This window comes from Pleurodeles waltl, chromosome 8, assembly GCF_031143425.1.
Source record: "Pleurodeles waltl isolate 20211129_DDA chromosome 8, aPleWal1.hap1.20221129, whole genome shotgun sequence".
NCBI lineage: Eukaryota > Metazoa > Chordata > Amphibia > Caudata > Salamandridae > Pleurodeles > Pleurodeles waltl.
This window is the reverse complement of record NC_090447.1, coordinates 987,930,624-987,949,604: the sequence shown is the minus strand read 5'-3', so window position 1 is coordinate 987,949,604 and position 18,981 is coordinate 987,930,624. Positions and strand designations below refer to the sequence as shown.

The 18,981-nt window shown below is 42.8% G+C and overlaps 1 protein-coding gene across 17 annotated transcripts in view; it reads right to left on the bottom strand.

Moving 5' to 3' along the window:
- MYCBP2 (MYC binding protein 2) overlaps window positions 1-18,981 on the bottom strand; it is a 1,769,078-nt gene that overhangs the window by 715,412 nt on the left and 1,034,685 nt on the right. For all 17 annotated transcript variants that reach the window (XM_069205243.1, XM_069205245.1, XM_069205247.1 and 14 more), the window contains 2 exons: window positions 9,702-9,757; window positions 9,274-9,389 (listed from right to left, as the gene is read on the bottom strand). In XM_069205243.1, the coding sequence (XP_069061344.1) occupies window positions 9,274-9,389; window positions 9,702-9,757 (172 nt within the window). The remainder of the gene's footprint in view (window positions 1-9,273; window positions 9,390-9,701; window positions 9,758-18,981) is intronic.

Here is an 18,981-nt window from a genome sequence, read left to right as displayed (position 1 = left end):
ACTGACATTGTAGGGACCACCATACCCGCTCAAAAATGGGTTGCCCACTTCGAGAGGATCTACTCACTGGACAGTGTAGAATAATTGGTGGAGGTGGACGTGGCTTTTCCCTCTCTGTTGTGCTTAAGCTTTAAATTGGAGGAAGTTCAGGTTGCCAACATGGGAAGCCCATCCAATATAGACCCTGGCCCTGAAGGTGTCCCTATGGACTTATATAAGGAAAACGCTGCCCTGTGGGCTCCGCTATTGATGAATTTTCTTAATGCTGCATCGCAAACAGGTATCCCTAGCTCATGGAAGTCAGCAGTAATAGTGCCGTTTTTAAAAAAAAGGATGTAAATAGGACCCAGCATGTTACCGCCCCATCTCCTTGCTGCACTCCACGGTTAAGATAGTGGGACGTATTGTGCTCCTTCTTATTAAAGAATGGATCCAAGCAAATAATATTATCTGCCGGGCCCAATATGGTTTTAGAGAGTGCATAGGGACAATGGAACAGTGCCTAAATCTTAATCTATTGGTGGGTAAATATGTGGTGGCCCAGAAGGGTGCTGTCTACCTGGCCTTTATGGATCTGATTTGTGCCTTTGAAAGGATTGTTCGATCAAAGCTATGGTCAATCTTGGAAGGTCTTTGGTTGCCCCAACTTTTGGTAAATTTCCTTCGGGCACTCCACGAAGATGGTAACGTCTCAGTTAGATATGGAAAGGCAGGGAATGCTCTGATGTCTTTAAACTAGCAAGGGGAGTCCGGCAGGGGTGAATTATGGCGCCGAACCTATTTTTATTATATATCAATGTCCTGAATTTACATCTAGTTACTCATGGCAAAGATTTTTTTAAAGTCAAAAATAATCCTGTCCCCTCTTTATTGTATGCAGATGACGCTATCATCCTTTCTCGCACGCTGAATGGTCTTAAAGTTCTGGTGGATCTGTTTGTTGATTTTATGGCTGACCTAAAACTTGATGTTAACACCCCTAAGACACATTTTATGGTTTGTGGGAAGTGGAACCCAAAACTTAGACTGATCTTAATTAAGGATCAGGTGATAACAAGGGTAACCTCCTTCTCATATCTGAGTGTCACCTTTGATGAGCACTGTACATGGACTAAATGTCACACAAACCGCTGTCTGCGCTTTGACCAGTCATGTGGGGCGCTCTATAGATTTGCTCGTTTAGTTGGGAGCAAGCCTGTTTTACCATTGTTGCAGATCTACAAGATGAAATGTTTACCTGTACTATTATTTGCGCTAGAATCTAGGGGTACTCCAACAGTATATCTATTCAGTGCGAAGAAAATCGTTTTTGCAAAAAGCTTTTAGCGGTGGGACTGGCAAATCCAAGCCGGTTTATGCATAAGGAGAACGATCTGGTCTTTGTGGAAGATCATACAAAAATTGCACCTATGTTGTTGTGGATATCTGTCTGGAGTGGGGAAATGGCAACTTTTAACAGGGAAGTCACTGAGGACTGCCTCAGTTGTGATTTAGGCCTTAAAATCCCATGGCTTAACTAGACTAGATCTTTAGCTTTATCAGCAGGGCGCCCAGAATCATTTTTTAATCCTGAAGTGTTGAAATGGGCTGACAAAAAGACCGTGAAGGAACTGCTATTAACGCAGCTCAGTGAAAGTAGAGAAAATGCGGTCTTAGGAAGTAAGTCAGCCAGGGCCCTTATGATTTTAAATACTACTCTTGGCCCAGAACCCTATCTTTCCTTTGTCAGAAACCCATGGGAAAGAGTCCTTCTCACCAGGTTCAGACTAAGTTCTATCAGTTGCAACTTATGTTTCCCACCTGGTCAATAAGAGCCCTCAGCGATAAGAATTTGCCCCTGTGACAACACTTCGCTCCAGACCTTAGAACACTTGGTATTGTTCTGCAATTTTTATGATTCACTTAGAAGAAGATTTCTTCTGCCCATACTTAAAACCAAAGGATTTTATCACTATCGCCCTGCTTTCTTCTATTTACAACTGCTGAATGATTCCATGGTTGCAGAGGCAGTTTCTAACTTTAAAAAAAAATGGAACAAGATTATGAACTTTGGGTCTTAGATTTTTATGGCTTCTGCAGATAAAATATTTGATTTTTTATTCAAGAACTCATGGTCGTGTTATTGCCATGTTTCTTTTTAATGTTTTATGTTTTTTTTTTTAACATGGCTGGCTGAATGTTCATCATATGATTTATGTAAATTGTAATGCTTTGTACTTATGATTATTTTTTTATAATCAAAATAAAGGAAATTCATTCATTCAGTCAAGCCAAAAATAAAGATTAAAAAAACAAGGTGCATTTTTTGGACAAGACCACCTAAAACAAAGCAAAACTTTGTCTGCAAGAAAAACAACTTCATGTGCAGAATACACCACTAAGTCCACAAACGGAACATGAAAAGGACACATTACATAATTGTCTTGTTCCTGAGCTTAACCCATTCAGGACTAGTCCGGGCATGAAAAAAAAAAAAGTAGGAATGCAAAAATAATTTAAGACTGAGTCCTAATGAGGAAACACTAGACAGCGTCAATGCCAAAAAATGAAACAAGTGGAAATTTAAGAGCTTTGTCTAATATTCAAGCAGAAATCCACAGGTGTTTAACTACAGTGCAAAGTATACCAAGAGTTTAAGTAGACTCGGCCAATTAGCAGCATCCTAGCGTACAATGATGGAACGAGCCAGGACAGTTAACTACAGTAAGCAGCGCAAAGGTGTGACAATAGAAGGTTACACAAAGGCACAAATATGTTCACTAAGGTGCAATAAAAACAGAGAAGTTTGAACATTAAAAGAAAAACAGTATGCAAAACACATTTGTGATCAGTCAATTGGCAACATCTTTCATCCCTAAGAGGCTATGTGCAAAGTATGTAAAAGCATGAGGAGATCTGAGCCAGTGCTGCATACTTAAGTAAGCTGGCATTAAAAATGCTGTGTAAGATACAAACAAAGGCAAAAGCTATATTCACTAAAGTGCAATATGCATAATAGGCTGAAGTCGTGAATATCCCCAGACTAATAGAGGCATCGAGGCAAACAATAATGCAACAAAAATGATCATTTAGATACAATAAATAACGCACAATTATGACCATAGGAGGAAACAAAGGCAACAAGAATAATCACTAATGTGCAGTGTGCAAAGTATGCCAAGTAAAACTAGACCCAGCCCACTAGCCACAATCTAGGCATGCAATGTTAGAACAGCACAAGAAAAATGAAGGAGGGTGGAACAGCACACGTGCAGCAGATCTAGTGTTCACATTTTATCATAGTGCAGCTGTAGCGCTTGAGGATTTGACTTTGTCCAGGTGCGTTGTAGCCATCCAAAGAAATTTGACAGTTTTGACATTCAGGAAAGTATTACTAGGATCCAAGCTAGCAATTACTGCCTGCTGACTCCAAGATGGAGGAAGTCAGGATGGAGAGGAATTCTCCATTGCTACAGAACTACGGGGAAGATGCATAAGTCGTTGTAGAAAGCTAGCTATGTACATACTATACCAAAATGAGATAGTGTACAGAGTCCAGGGGTTCCCAAGAGGCATAACAGAAGCTAGAGTAGATAATACTAATGCTCTCTTTTGTGGTAGTGTGATCGAGCAGTTAGGCTTATCTGAGGGTAGTGCAAAACATTTGTTGTACACACACAGACAATAGAAGAAGCACACACTCAATGACTGAACTGCAGACCAATGGTTTTTATATAGCAAAAATATATTTTCTTAATTCATTTTAAAACCACAAGATTCAAGTTGCAAGTAAGTATCTTAAAACATTTGTATTTCACACAGGTATCAACAGTACTTTGTTTGAAATCGATTAGTAATACAGTTCTTGAATTTATTGGCAACAATCTGTTTTAAAAGTGAACACTACAATTTTCGGAAACAGTTCCTGGGGGCAAGAAAAGTTCGATCGATCGGTTTACAGGTAAGTCCAACACTTACAGTTTCAGTCTCCGGGTTTTAGGAAGTCCACCGGTCGGGGTTCAAGTTAACCCAAACACCCACCACCAGCAACACGGGCCGGCCGGGTGCAGGAGTCAAAGATGAGCAATTTTAACATGGGCTCCTATGGAGACAGGGGGTACTCGGAATCAGGCCTGCCTGCAGATAAGTACCCGCGACTCGGAGGACAGAACAGGGGGGTTTGAAAGAGCACTGGAGGAACCACAGGCAGGCACCAAACGCACACCCTCAGTGGCACAGGGGCGGCCGGGTGTAGGGTGCAAACAAGACATCGGGTTTCCAACGCTGGTCTATGAGGAAACCCCAGGGGTCACTCAGAGGCTGCAGGCGAGGTCCAGGGTGGTGTCTCAGGCACACCATTGGTCGGACAGGAAGGAAGGCCACCTGTTGAATATAGCTGCACCGGGTGTCGGTTTCTCCAAGGCCTGGGGGCAGTGTGTCTTTAGGTGTTTAATATCTTTGTGCAGGGCATCGTGGTCAGGAGACTCCCCAGGATGTCCTCTGCAGGCGCTGTCATGGAGGGGTGGGGACTTGCTCGCAATCGCCCGGGGACCGTCTCTTGCTGGGTGGACCACCTCGATACAGGTTGTAGGCGTCGGGTGCACAAGGGTCAGGACTCACGCATCCGGAGTGAGGTGGGAGTCCTTGGTTGTTTGTTTCTCTTAGACAGGGCTGCTGTCCTCAGGAGGTCTTGGTCCTTTTGGGTGCAGGGCAGTTCTCTGGAGTTGGGTAGAGGTCGCTGGTCCCACTGGATGTGTTGCGTGTTTTTGCAGGTTCTTTGAAGCAGGAAACAGGAAGGTAGGGCTTGGGGCAAAGAAGCTGTCATCTTCCTTCTTCTCTGCTGGGGATTTCATCTTAGCAGTCCTTCTTCTTTTAGGTCACCAGGAATCCTGTGAACTGGGTTCAGGGAGGCATTAAATTCTACATTTAGTGGCGTTTTAGGGGTCAGAGGGCAGTAGCCAACAGCTACTGTCCCGGAGGGTGGCTACACTCTCCTTGTGCCCACTCCCTTTGGGGAGGGGGGAACAAACCTAATGCCATTGGTCCCTGTCTTCCAAACCAAGATGGAGGATTCTGCAGGGGGGGGTGGGGGTCACCTCAGCTCTGGACACCTTAGGGATCGTCCTGCATGGGGTGGTCACTCCTCCTTGTTTTCCCACCGGACTTGCCACCAAAAGTGGGTCTTTGTCTGTGGGGGGGGGGGAGGATTGTTTTAAATAAATCCCACATTGGCATCAGTGTGGGCTTATTGTGCTGATAAGTTTGATACCGAACTTCCCAGTATTCAGTAAAGCCATTATGGAGCTGTGGAGTTCGAAATTACAAACTTCCAGACCATAACCTCAATATGGCTACACTGCACTAACAAGGTCTAAGAATGGACTTAGACACTGTAGGGGCATATTGCTCATGCAGTTATGCCCTCACCTGTGGTATAGAGCACTCCACCTCAGGGCTGTAAGGCCTGCTAGAGGGGTGACTTACTTATGCCACAAGCAGTGGTTTGTGGGAATGGCACCCTGAGAGGGGTGCCATGTTGACTGTTTTTTCTCCCCATCACCACACACAAGGTGCAAGGCAGTGTACATGTGCTTTGTGAGGGGTCACCTAGGGTGGCATAATGCATTCTGCAGCCCTTAGAGATCTTCCCCGGCCACAGGGCCCTTGGTACCATAGATACCTTCTACAAGGGACTTAGCTGTGTGCCAGGGTTGTGCCAACTGTGGAAACACAGGTACAGTTTTTTTTTTAGGAAAGAACAATGTGCTGGGCCCTGGTTAGCAGGATCCCAGCACACTTTCAGTCAAAGTTGGCATCAATACTAGGCAAAGAGTTGTGGATTAAGGTTTCTTTATCTTGGCTGCAGAGACAACATCGCATGTCAGAGTTTTCTGCACGCCACCATGTGAGAGATGGGCTCGCAGATTCCACTCATCCAGCCTTAAGATCACAAGCCTAGCCTTAATCCACAAAGGGTAAGTGCAAGTGATAGAATTCTGATTCTTCCCTTAAGCACAGGAATTAATGTCTGACCATACATGAGAGCGTTAGCTTAATAAAGCAAAGTCCTCTAGTTTTTACAGTTTGTTTGCTGTTAAAGATGTTTGTTTATTAAAAACCTAGAGAAAAAGATGTTTACTTCAAGCCTCTGTCAGTGAAAGTTCAGACAGTTTATCCTCTAGATGACGTCTGAACGACGATATTGGGACAGCACCCTCTGGTTCCCACCAGATTAGGTCATGCATGGACTCTTGTGGTGCAGATCGAAGTCTATGGCAGAAATTGAGAAAGCAGCTGCCTCTTGCCAAGGACTGTTTTGCAATATTGTATTCAGGTCTCACTTGCACTGGTGATGCTCTCTTTGGCAGCCAAAGGATCTCTTTGTAGATTCCAATAATCAATTTGCCTACTGTCCTATGCTATACCACGAGACCAAAACACTCCCTAGACAGGTCAAACTCCAATTATGCATTACTATCCATCCATACACTATTTATAATAATAATCACCCTATCTTTCACTTCTTTCACACTACCACATAACTGGCCATAGTGACAAAACATAATAAGAGCATGTTAAGCATCTGATCTTCAAGCGTGATAGGAACAAAACAATGATATAGATCATATTAAAGACACCCACTCTCCCATCCGAGAAGTATCAAGGAGCAGCATACTAGCAACCCATAACTGGGCTGCAGGACCTCTGCAGGGGTATGAAGGGCCATACAAGTGCAACTACAACACAATGATGCAGTACAACTTCTTCCAACAAGGTAGTCTGGGCACAACCCAAAGAAGAAGTAAGTCCCTATTTTTTCCATCTCTTATCCTCCACTAAAGATCCTTTGTGCCAGATCTCCTGTTCTACTCTCATATTGCTTTATCACCACCACCATAGATGTCCATTGCATCTGCTTTATTGTACTTGGTCTCCCGATCTTTATTCAGTCCAGCCTCTCCTCGGGTTCCATGGCCACTACCTTACATGACCAGGTTCCAGTGGCCCTTGGTATGTCTGCTGATTCATCCCACATCTTCCGGCGGTCCTGGATGAGATGTGGAGGGAGTGGTGTCTCAGCTTGTCCCAGACACCTACAGAAGCAGTGAAGGGCTACCACTTACACATGAAACTGAGGCATTCTGCTGCCTTCCCGTCACTGCTTGTTCTTACAAAAAGCGTCAGAAAGCGATGAACGAGCAGCAAAAGCCAGACATTATATCTGTAGAGCTGCCAAGTGACCCCATGTGACAAGCGCCACCTTCATCAATCCTGGCTTCAGTGCCAGCAGCACTCTGAACTTCTGCACGTGTGATTGTCAGTGTAATAACCTCAAGTAAACCCAATTCACCTCCTTAGAGCACCGTACACCGTGCTCCAGAGATAAAAGGAGTTCCTACTTCAGGTTGGGTCGGCAGTGTGTGTGTGGGGGGAGGATGGAACAGGAAATCACGCAAACAGGAAGTGAATCCAGGTAACAGCCGCAGAGCCAGCATCAGCAGACTTGTGTACCACCTGAAGCCACGCCCACAAGCAATGACCAGGCCTCGTCCACCCGTCAAATCACCGCTGCGGTAGAGCTGGGCCCCGCCCAACACCTAGTTAACAGGGCTACTATTAAGCGGCAGGCCGCAATTTCATATTTCCCCGCCCACAGATAGAAAGCAGCAAGGTTTGTAATGGGAAATTCCGTCCATGCGATCTAGGCCGTATGCCCACTCAGCCTCTAAAACGAGAACGAGATTGTGTCCCCCGTAAACACCTAAACTCACAAATCATTATATATGTCAGTAGTTCCTAAACTGTGTGCACGGTATGAGGCACTCCTGGCTAGATTCGACGAAGCACAGATTAGGAACTATTCACCCTACCATATGTCCTTTAAGCTACTGAGCAACCGTATCTCGTTTGTAAAATAGAGAAAACCTAGACAGGTCTACCTCATCATAAGTAACTGTAAAATAAATTATTATTATTGGTATAAATAAGACAGAATAGAAACCACAGTAAAGTCAGAATGGTGTTGAACCTTCACCAGAGAAGAATGAGTGGTTTACTAAGGTGTTGCCATTTTAAGTGGTCACGATAAACTGACTGGTGTTATTATGAAACCAAATAAGATGACCCTTTACTCTTCTTGCTAATCCGCTTCATTAACTCACACACAGAAACAGGAAGGAATACATGGCAACTCACCAAATTGAGGAGTGATATTAATGCTGTTTGAAAAGTGGGTGCAGGTTCAAACTGCCCCCTCACCCGCACCAACTTAAAGTACATGCTTCCCCCTACCTGCAACACGTGCACAAGCCAAGTGGAAAACAGGAACGGGTTCCTACCTGAACCAGATATAGCCAATAAACAGAATTTATGAATCCAAAGCAAATCAACTTTACTTTATTTCTAAAATGCAATCTTACCTAATTAACTCCAGATATAGTTATGACAGCAAAAAAAGGAAACATGCGAATGCAGTCCTAGAACTCCTTTTCTCCAGGGTGTATTTGGGAGATACTAAAGAAATAGTTGAGTATTGTAAATTGTATAAGTGTGAGAAAAGTCCTACATATGAAGGGACAGGCAAAGCTCACTCATAGATAAGGAATGGGCACGATTCAACACTGAGTTAAAGACAACTAAATCGGAAAGGTGCAATACTTAACAGCTGTACTATTAAGAGCTGTAAAAGTGCCTGCTTACAACACCTCACTAGGGAAATCAGCTTTCACTCAAATTGTGCATTGACCATCGAAGCACAGCAATCTGAAGAAGCACATGTCATGAAAAAGAAGGTGTACTTTGGTATAAGCAAGCCCTTTATTTCCAAGCAAAAAGCTTTCTTTCAAATTATGATGGACACTTATTTATATATAACTGGAAGTCGTGACATTTGCATGGGAGACAGCAGGCTTAAACATACAGAAAGACAGGTGCTGTCCCTCAAAAAGTGGTTGTACATCTGGTGCATAAATTAGCCCTAAGGAATGTGCCACCTACTGATTTTTTGCAAGTGCCCTTGTGAAGAATAACATTAAGTAGCGCACTCTCTTTCCCTTACTGATACTAAGAGACATTTTATGTTTGTTGAAATCACTGATTGATTTCAAATACTTCGTCAGTAAGTGTACAGTTACGCATAAACATTTTGAAAGACGATAGCCTTTGTCAATAAAAGCAAAATGCTGTGAGTTTAAAAATAAATTTGCTGAACCTTTTCTGATATATCTTTAGCATTAGATTCTTTAGTCTGTGTTTCCAAACTATGCAATTACATATCTAATTTAAATCAGGTACCTATTTCAATTCCATCTATGGTAACATGAATGGTGTAAAGACCAACAGCTCCAGGAGTCCAGTTTGCACAATACGTTCCATCATTGTTGACGCGAATTAACATGTTTTCACTGGGTCTGGGAAAAAGAAAACATATGTCATTTATTCTCTATCTAAGGTAGCATCCATGTGAAACGACCTCTATATTCAGACTCCCTGGTTAATAGGGAGAATAGCATACACTTGTGAACCACCACCCAACAAGACAACTGGACATGCTTAAAAATGCAGAGGTCAGTATCAACTACTAAATAACGTTTACAATTTTAGAGCTTCCCACCTTAATGAGGCTTTTAAGATCTTATTGTTGTAAACAACTGCACATTACAAGAATAAACTTTTTTTTAAATTAGGATGTTTAGATTTTGTAGTAAATATAATTGTGATACCTTTTTGGTGTTGGTGATGCAAAGCGCAATTCCTCAAAAGAATAGTTTTCATAGGCCTGAAAATAAAAGAGAACCATTAAATAGATAGACTAAAGCAAGTTTGAGGTCATCCACAGATTTGAAATAATTCATGACTTTGTGATAGAAACTGGAGAGCCATCAAGAGCCTGACACTTGTTCTGTTTATTTTAAGATTAAGCTCAACAAAAAACTACTTAATGGAGTTTTGTTTAGAAAGTTATACTCTTCAGACATCCACTTTGATTATCCTTCTGATGCAGAATATAAAGTGCATATTTGAAGGCAAGTTACCAAACATGAAAAACAAGAGCAGAGTTCTACTATATTATTATATATAAAGGTTCTATCATTCAATTACAGTATTTAGCTTCAGAAGACTGATGCTTTAGCAGCTCAAAAGTCATCCAACCGACTAAGATCTGCATTGCCAAATATGTTAACAAGCTAAAAGATCTTTTTACGTACAAGACAAAGCACATATAATCTAGTAATGAAGGATGGCTGACATAAGAAAGCGACAGATCCACAACTGTATTGACTTACAAACCTGTGCCATTTCCAAAAGTCACTAAGGGCCCGTTTAGAGTTTGGTGGACAGGGTTACTCCATCACAAAGAAGGAGGATAGCCCATCTGCCATACTACAATTACATAATATCCTAATACGGCGAATGGGATATTGGTCCTGTTTTTGATGGAGTAACCCATCTGGCAAACTCTAAATTATTCCCAAAATCTCAAGAATACCATATTCAACAGTCAAAAAAATTTCATTTTCCTAGCGTATGACTGAAGGCATAAGAAAGCATTGTACTAAAACATATTTATGGATTCAGACGATAAATACAGTGTGTGTGTGTGTGTATATATATATATATATATATATATATATATATTTATATATATATATATACACATCCATTTAATGCTTAATGCAAGACTTCACAACTGCGTGGTAAGGGCAGGCTCACTTAGGAAGAAGGTGAGCAGATGCCTTGGGACATTTACTTCTTGGAATCGATGCAGCCTGTGAACTGAGAATTGTCTTAGTAATCAGGGGCCAAGAGTTATGAAGCTAATTGTTTATTAAATGCAATGGACATTATATTCGCTGGACAAGTGAGTGTTATGAAGGTTATTCAATCAGACTATAAATCCCAGAGTGCCCCTCACTGGAGAGTGGGGCGAGAAATACTTATATTTTGAAACAAAGTCATTCACCGTGAACAAGGCTATTATAGCTGAAACGCGTAGGTGGTAATGTTTGGCAAAATGCAAATATGATTACGATTAAATAATTTGGTGATATTAATCTCTTGGGAGTGCAACGTCATTTCCTTGTTCTGACTATTAAGTGAGGCACATGGTCAAGCATCAAACGTTTGCAACAGCAGAGAGAGCGTGCCGGTTTTGACGTGTGTGTGAGTGTCTATTATAATATATATATATATATCTATATCTATATCTATATATATATATATATATATATATATATATAGATATAGATATATATATATGGAAAATGTCACTTACCCAGTATACATCTGTTTGTGGCATATTGCGCTGCAGATTCACATGCTGTGCACTGTTCCTGCCATCTAGTGTTGGGCTCTGAGTGTTACAAGTTGTTTTTCTTCGAAGAAGTCTTTTCGAGTCACGGGACCGAGTGACTTCTCCCTTTCGGCTCCATTGCGCATGGGCATCGACTCCATCTTAGATTGTTTTCCCCGCATAGGGTGAGGTATGAGTGGTAGAATGAGGATACTAACGATGTCCATGCAATAAAATAGATATGTATGTACATAGTTTGTGTTAAAGGAATGTTTATTTACATATATACAATTTTAATGAAACTTAAACGGCTACAGACTCCCGGGGAGGTGGGAGGGCGCATGTGAATCTGCAGCGCAACATGTCACGAACAGATGTACACTGGGTAAGTGACATTTTCCGTTCAATGGCATGTGTAGCTGCAGATACACATGTTGTGCATAGACTACAAAGCAGTAATCCTCCCCAAAGCGGTGGTCAGCCTGTAGGAGTTGAAGTCGTTTGAAATAATGTTCTTAGTACAGCCTGTCCTACTGTGGCTTGTTCTGTTGCTAACACATCTACACAGTAATGTTTGGTAAACGTATGAGGTGTAGACCAAGTGGCTGCCTTACAAATCTCTGTTATAGGTATGTTACCTAGAAAGGCCATTGTTGCTCCTTTCTTTCTAGTGGAGTGAGCCTTTGGTGTAACGGGTAATTCACTTTTAGCTTTAAGGTAACAGGTTTGTATGCATTTGACTATCCATCTGGCAATGCCCTGTTTGGATATGGGGTTACCAGCATGGGGCTTCTGGAAAGCAACGAATAATTGTTTAGTTTCCGAAAAGATTTTGTCCTGTCTATGTAATACATTAGTGCTCTCTTTATGTCTAATGTATGCAGTGCTCTTTCTGCTACTTAGTCTGGCTGTGGGAAGAAGCCAGGGAGTTCCACAGTTTGGTTTAAATGAAACGGTGAAATGACTTTTGGTCGAAAGTTTGGATTTGTGCGTAGAACCACTTTATGTTTGGGTACCTGTATAAATGGTTCTTCGATAGTGACGCCTGTATTTCGCTAACTCTTCGTAGTGAAGTGATACCTATTAGAAATGCTACCTTCCAAGTCAAGAATTGGTTTTGACAAGAAAGCATGGGTTCAAAAGGTGGGCCCATGAGTCGTGTAAGTACAATATTAAGATTCCACAAGGGTACTGGTGGGGTTCTTGGAGGTATAATCCTTTTTAGTCCTTCCATAAAGGCTTTAATAACTGGGATTCTAAAAGGTGACTTTGTATGTTTAATCTGCAGGTAAGCAGAGATTGCAGTGAGATGAATTTTAATAGAAGAAAAAGCGAGATCTGCTTTTTGTAGGTGTAGTAAGTAACTTACAATGTTTTGTATGGAGGCATCTAACGGTGTGATTTGGTTTGCTTGGCAGTAGAAAACAAACCTTTTCCATTTATTAGCATAACAGTGCCTTGTTGTCTGTTTTCTTGCCTGTTTAATGACTTCCATACACTCATTTGAAAGGTTTAGGTAGCCAAATTCTAAGACTTAAGGAGCCAGATTGCTAGGTTGAGCAATGCTGGATTGGGGTGTCTGATCTGTTGTTTGTGTTGTGTTAACAGGTCTGGTCTGTTTGGGAGTATGATGTGGGATACTACTGAGAAGTCCAACAGTGTGGTGTACCACGGTTGGTGAGCCCATGTTGGTGCTATGAGTATTAGTTTGAGTTTGTTTTGACTCAGTTTGTTGACTAGGAAAAGGATGAGTGGGAGAGGAGGAAAAGCGTAAGCAAATATCCCTGACCAATTGTTCCATAGAGCATTGCCCTTGGACTGAGGGTGTGGGTACCTGGATGCGAAGTTTTGGCATCTTGCATTTTGTTTTGTTGCAAACAGATCTATGTCTGGTGTCCCCCAACGGTGGAAGTAATCTTGTAGAATCTGGGGATGTATTTCCCACTCGTGAGTTTGCTGGTGATTGCGACTGAGATTGTCGGCTAACTGATTGTGAATGCCTGGTATATATTGCGCTATCAGACGAATGTTGTTGTGAATTGCCCAATGCCAAATCTTTTGTGCTAAGAGGCATAGTTGTGACGAGTGTGTCCCCCCCTGTTTGTTTAGATAGTACATTGTTGTCATATTGTCTGTTTTGACAAGAATGTGTTTGTGGACTAGAAGGGGTTGAAAAGCCTTTAGTGCTAGGGAGACCGCTAGTAGTTCTAAGTGATTTATGTGTAGTTGTTTTTGTTGATTGTCCCATTGACCTTGTATATTGTGATTGTTGAGGTGTGCTCCCCACCCAATCATAGAAGTGTCTGTTGTAATAATGGCGTGAGGCACTGGGTCTTGAAATGGCCGCCCTTTATTTAAATTTACAGGGTTCCACCATTGAAGCGAAGAGTGTGTTTGGCGGTCTATCAACACTTGATCCTGAAGTTGACCCTGTGCCTGCGTCCATTGTTTTCCTAGGCACTGTTGTAAGGGCCGCATGTGTAGCCGTACGTTTGGGACAATAGCGATGCATGAGGACATCATGCCTAGTAGTTTCATCACAAACCTGACTGTGTACTGTTGGTTTGGTTGTATACTTCACACTATAGTTTGAAACTGTTGAACTCTTTGTGGGCTTGGAGTGGCAATTGCTTTTTGAGTGTGGCTCCCAAGTATTGTTGTATTTGGGATGGTTGCAAGTGAGAACCCTAGTTTGTGTAGAGTGTCTATTACATATTGCGTGTGACTTTGACACCGGTGTTGAGTGTTGGCTTTTATTAGCCAATCGTCGAGATATGGAAATACGTGCATGTGATGTCTCCTTACATGAGTTGCTACTACAGCAAGGCATTTTGTAAATACTCTGGGTGCTGTTGTTATCCTGAAGGGCAATACTTTGAATTGGTAATGTTTGCCCTGTATGACAAATCTGAGGTATTTCCTGTGAGATGGATGGATGGGTATGTGGAAATACGCATCCTTTAAATCCAGTGTTGCCATGTATTCTCTCTGTTTTAGCAAGAGAACTAGGCCTTGTAGTTTGACTATGTGGAAATGATATGATTTGATGAAGAGGTTTAATGTCCTGAGATCTAAAATTGGTCTTAGTGTTTTGTCTTTTTTGGAAATAAGGAAATATAGGGAGTAAATCCCTGTACCTTTGAGATGGTGAGGTACTAGTTCTATGGCTTGTTTTGTTAAGAGCGCTGGCACCTCTATTTGTAGGAGGTCTAGATGTTGTGCCAACAGTTTGTGCGTTCTTGGGGGAACACCTAGAGGGAAATGTGTGAACTCTATGCAGTAACCATGTTGGATAATTGATAGAACCCGTGTGTCCGTGGTTATGTCTGAACAATGTTTGAGGTATTTTGTTAATCTTCCCCATACCGGTTATGTGTGTTGGGGAAGTGTGGCATTGAAGTCACTGTTTGTTACCGGGGGTATGCTTGGCAGGCTGAAATTTTCCCCTTGCTCTTGGGAATTGTCCCCTGAATGAACTACGAAACCCCCCTCTCTGGTATTGTGACTGGTAGGTAGGTTTTGTTTGGGAGGTGGATGGCTCTGAGGGTTGCGGTCTAAACCCTCCCCTAAATTGTGGCTACCTAAATGTCCCCCTATGCTGTGAAGAGTAGAGCACGCCCATGGCTGTGGCCGTGTCTGTGTCCTTTTTCATTTTTTCAATTGCGGTGTCCACCTCGGCCCAAATAGTTGCTGCTGGTTGAATGGCATGTTTAACACCGCTTGCTGTATTTCAGGTTTGAAACCTGAACTTCATAGCCATGCATGCTTCCTGATGGTAACTGCTGTGTTTACAGTTCTTGCTGCTGTATCGGCAGAGTCCAGTGCGGAACGGATCTGGTTGCTGGAGATGGCCTGTCCTTCCTCAACCACCTGTTGAGTCCGTTTTTGGTATTCTTTTAGTAAATGCTGAATGATATCATGCATTTCGTCCCAATGGGCTCGGTCGTAACGGGCGAAGAGGGCCTGTGAGTTGGCGATACGCCATTGGTTGGCAGCTTGCGACCCACTCTTTTCCCTGCTGCGTCAAATTTGCGGCTTTCTTTATCAGGAGGTGGTGCATCTCCCACTACTACAGAGTCCGGAGGAAGCTGCTGTGTAATGAACACAGGGTCCGATGGGGGTGGTTTATATTTTTTCTCCACCCGCGGTGTGATGGCACTTTCCTTGACCGGCTCTTGAAAGACTTGTTGTGCATGCTTAAGCATGCCTGGTAGCAAAGGCAGGCTTTGATATGACACATGCGTGGACGCCAGGGTATTGAAAAGAAAATCATCCTCTAATGGTTCAGAGTGCATAGTGGCATTATGGAACGTCGCAGCCCTGGCTAGTACTTGTGTATAGGAGGTGCTATCCTCTGGAGGAGATGGCTTTGAGGGATAGCACTCAGGACTGTTGTCTGAAACCGGTGGGTCATATAGGTCCCAGGGATCTGCGTCGTCCTGTGTTTGCACAGTATGTGTGGGTGACTGTGCAGTTGGGTTGCCGAATGGTGACCTTGTCCTTTGAGGCGATTGCAGTGCCGATATTTCTGGTGATAAATGTGGAGTTGGTGACGCTTCTCTAGCCACCTTTGCCCTTGGCTGATCAGTTTCAGTCTCTGTGTGAAATGTGTGTCTCATTTTAAATTTGAGAGGAGGGATAGTTTTATTTTTTCCAGTATCCTTCTGGATGTGTAATCTTGGTTGACTTTGATCAAATTCCTACACATCCAGCTCCTGCTGAAACCTGTGCCTCTCTTTGTTTGGAGAGCCCATGTTCTTCTGTGTGAAAAGTCTTTTTCGACTCCGAAGCCGGCTTTTTCGGCACCGAAATACCCATGGTCACGGTTGGTCTCGGCTCCGAAAGGCTCTTTCGAAGCTTATTGGTTTCGAACAGTCAATGTTGACTTTTTTCGACGCTGGTTTCTCGACTCGAGTTGGAAGACTTCGGCACGTTCGTGGCCTTTTTCGGTGCCAAAGATGTTACTTGGTCACCGCTTTTCTTGTGGGTCGAGCCATGGCCTTCAGGCAGTGGCGTTCCCGAGGCCTTCTGTTTTTTTTGACTGAGTTTGGGGTTGGGTCAGGGCAGGCGTACTCACTTTTTGGCTCGCTGTCGGCAGTCGGTCTCCATCACAATCGTCCGATTCCGATGCCTGGATAGAGATAGCCATCTCTTCCTCTTCGACATCGAGGTGTTGTGTCGATTTCTATGCCATCTGTAAGCGCCTCGCCCGCCGTTCTCTTAAGGTCTTCTTCGACCGAAAAGCCTTGCAGGCCTCACAGGTATCCTCTCTGTGCTCCGGTGACAAACACAGATTACAGACCCGATGCTGGTCTGTATAAGGATACTTGGCGTGGCACATCGGACAGAAACGGAAGGGGGTCCGGGTCCATGAGGCTTCGACTACGGGTGTGGTCGGGCCGACCAGGCCTCGGCTGAGTGCGGAATCCCCGAAGGGCCGCCGAAGCGGTTATCTCGTCGGTGCCGATGTATCTTATAGGAAACTGGTCCCAAACACAACAATACCGACGGATTTTCGATGTTTTTTTTTTTTTTTTAATCTTTCCTGAGTCGAATCACGGAGCGAAGAGGAACATGTCCGAACCCGATGGTGGAAAGAAAACAATCTAAGATGGAGTAGATGCCCATGCGCAATGGAGCTGAAAGAGAGGAATCACTCGGTCCCGTGACTCGAAAAGACTTATCTGCAACTACACATGCCATCGAACATAGATATATATATATATGCATTATTCCTCCATCTAGTGTTGGGCTCAGAGTGTTACAAGTTGTTTTTTTTTCGAAGAAGTCTTTTCGGAGACACAGGATCGATTGACTCCTCCACACGGTCATAATGCGCATGGGTTTCGACTCCGTTGTTAGATTATTTTCCCGCAAAAGGGTATAGGGAGGAGTGAAAGAGTGTAATAATATAAATGTTTGGTAGAAATAGTAAGTAAAAATAGATATCCATGCAAATGTAAATGTATATAAATATGTACAAATTAGAAAAACTGCAACGACTACAGGCTTCCGGGAGGAGGGAAGATGCATGTGAATCTGCAGCACTACATGCCACGAACAGATGTACACTGGTTAAGTGACATTTTCCGTTCGATGGCATGTGTAGCTGCAGATACACATGCTATGCATAGACTACAAAGCAGTTACTCTCCCCATAAGATGCGGTGGCTAGCCTGTTGGAGTTGTTTGAAATAATGTTCTTAAGCCAGCTTAACCAACATTGGCCTGTTGCTTTGAAAATACATCTACACAGGAATGCTTTGTTAATGTTTGTGGTGTAGACCATGTGCCAGCTTTACATATGTCTGCCATTGGTTTGTTGCCTATAAATGCCATAGATGCACCTTTTTTCCTAGAGGAATGAGCTTTAGGTGTGATTAAAAGTTGTCTTTTTGCCTTAATGTAACATGTTTGTATACATTTAACAATTGACCTTGTGCTTGAGACAATTGCTGTGAGAGGCACTGTTGTAGTGTCCTCATGTTTAGTCTTGCATGTGCTACTATTGCTATGCAGGATGCCATCATTCCCAATAGTTTGATGATACATCTTACAGTGTATTGTTGATTTGGCTTGGCTGCATTTGTGTTATGAGATTGTGGAAAGCTTGTATCCTTTGTGCATTTGGATAGGCCAAAGCTTTTTGTGTATTGAGAATAGCACCTAGGTAAGGTTGTACCTGTGCTGGCTGAAGATGGGATTTTTAGTAGTTGAGAGTGAATCCTAATGTATGTAGGGTTTCTATTGTGTATTGAGTGTCTTGTTGACATTGGCTAATAAAACCAAGCAATTTTATACAATCGTCTAGATAAGGGAAGACCTGTATGTGTTGTCTTCTTAGGTAAGCTGCTACTACCACTAGACATTTTGTAAATACTCTTGGAGCGGTTGTATGCTGAATGGCAGAACTTTGAATTGGTAATGTTTTCCTGCAATTTCAAATCTGAGATATTTTCTGTGAGCTGGATGGATGGGTATATGGAAATGTGCATCTTTGAGATCTAATGCAGTCAATGTAATCTTGATTTTGTAGTAATGGAATGACGTCCTTAAGAGTTACCATTTGAAAGTGTTCTGACAAGATATACAGATTTAGGGATCTGAGGTCTAGGATAGGTCTGAGAGTGCCATCCTATTTGCGAATGAGGAAGTATAGTGAGTATACTCCTGTTCCTTGCTGAGAATGTGGGACCAACTCTATTGCCTGTTTTAGTAGTAGCAACTGTATCTCTTGTTGTAATAGGACATTGTGTTCTGGGGACAACTTGTGATAACGTGGAGGAATGTTTGGAGGGGTAGAAATCAACTCTAGTCAATAGCCATTGCGGATAATTGACAATACCCATTGGTCTGTGGTGATATTTTGCCAATGGGAGTGGAATTGCTGCAGTCTGCACCCCACAGGAGGTGTGTGGGGTTGAGGGATGGTTAATAAGTCACTGTTTAGATGGGGTAGTGGCTTGTTTTAAGGCCTGGTTCTAAAGTGTTGGCCTCTATAAGAACCTCTAAATCCCCCTCTCTGGTACTGCTGTTGTTGCCCTTGTTTTGCCTGGGAGGTAGAAACCTCTGTGGATTGTGGCTTGAATCCTCTTCTAAATTGGTGCCTGCGAAAGGAGCATATGAAAGGTGTTGCATATAAGGCTCTCATTGCTTTGGCAGTGTGTCTGAGTCCTTCCTGAGTTTTTCTATGGCAGTGTCAACCTCAG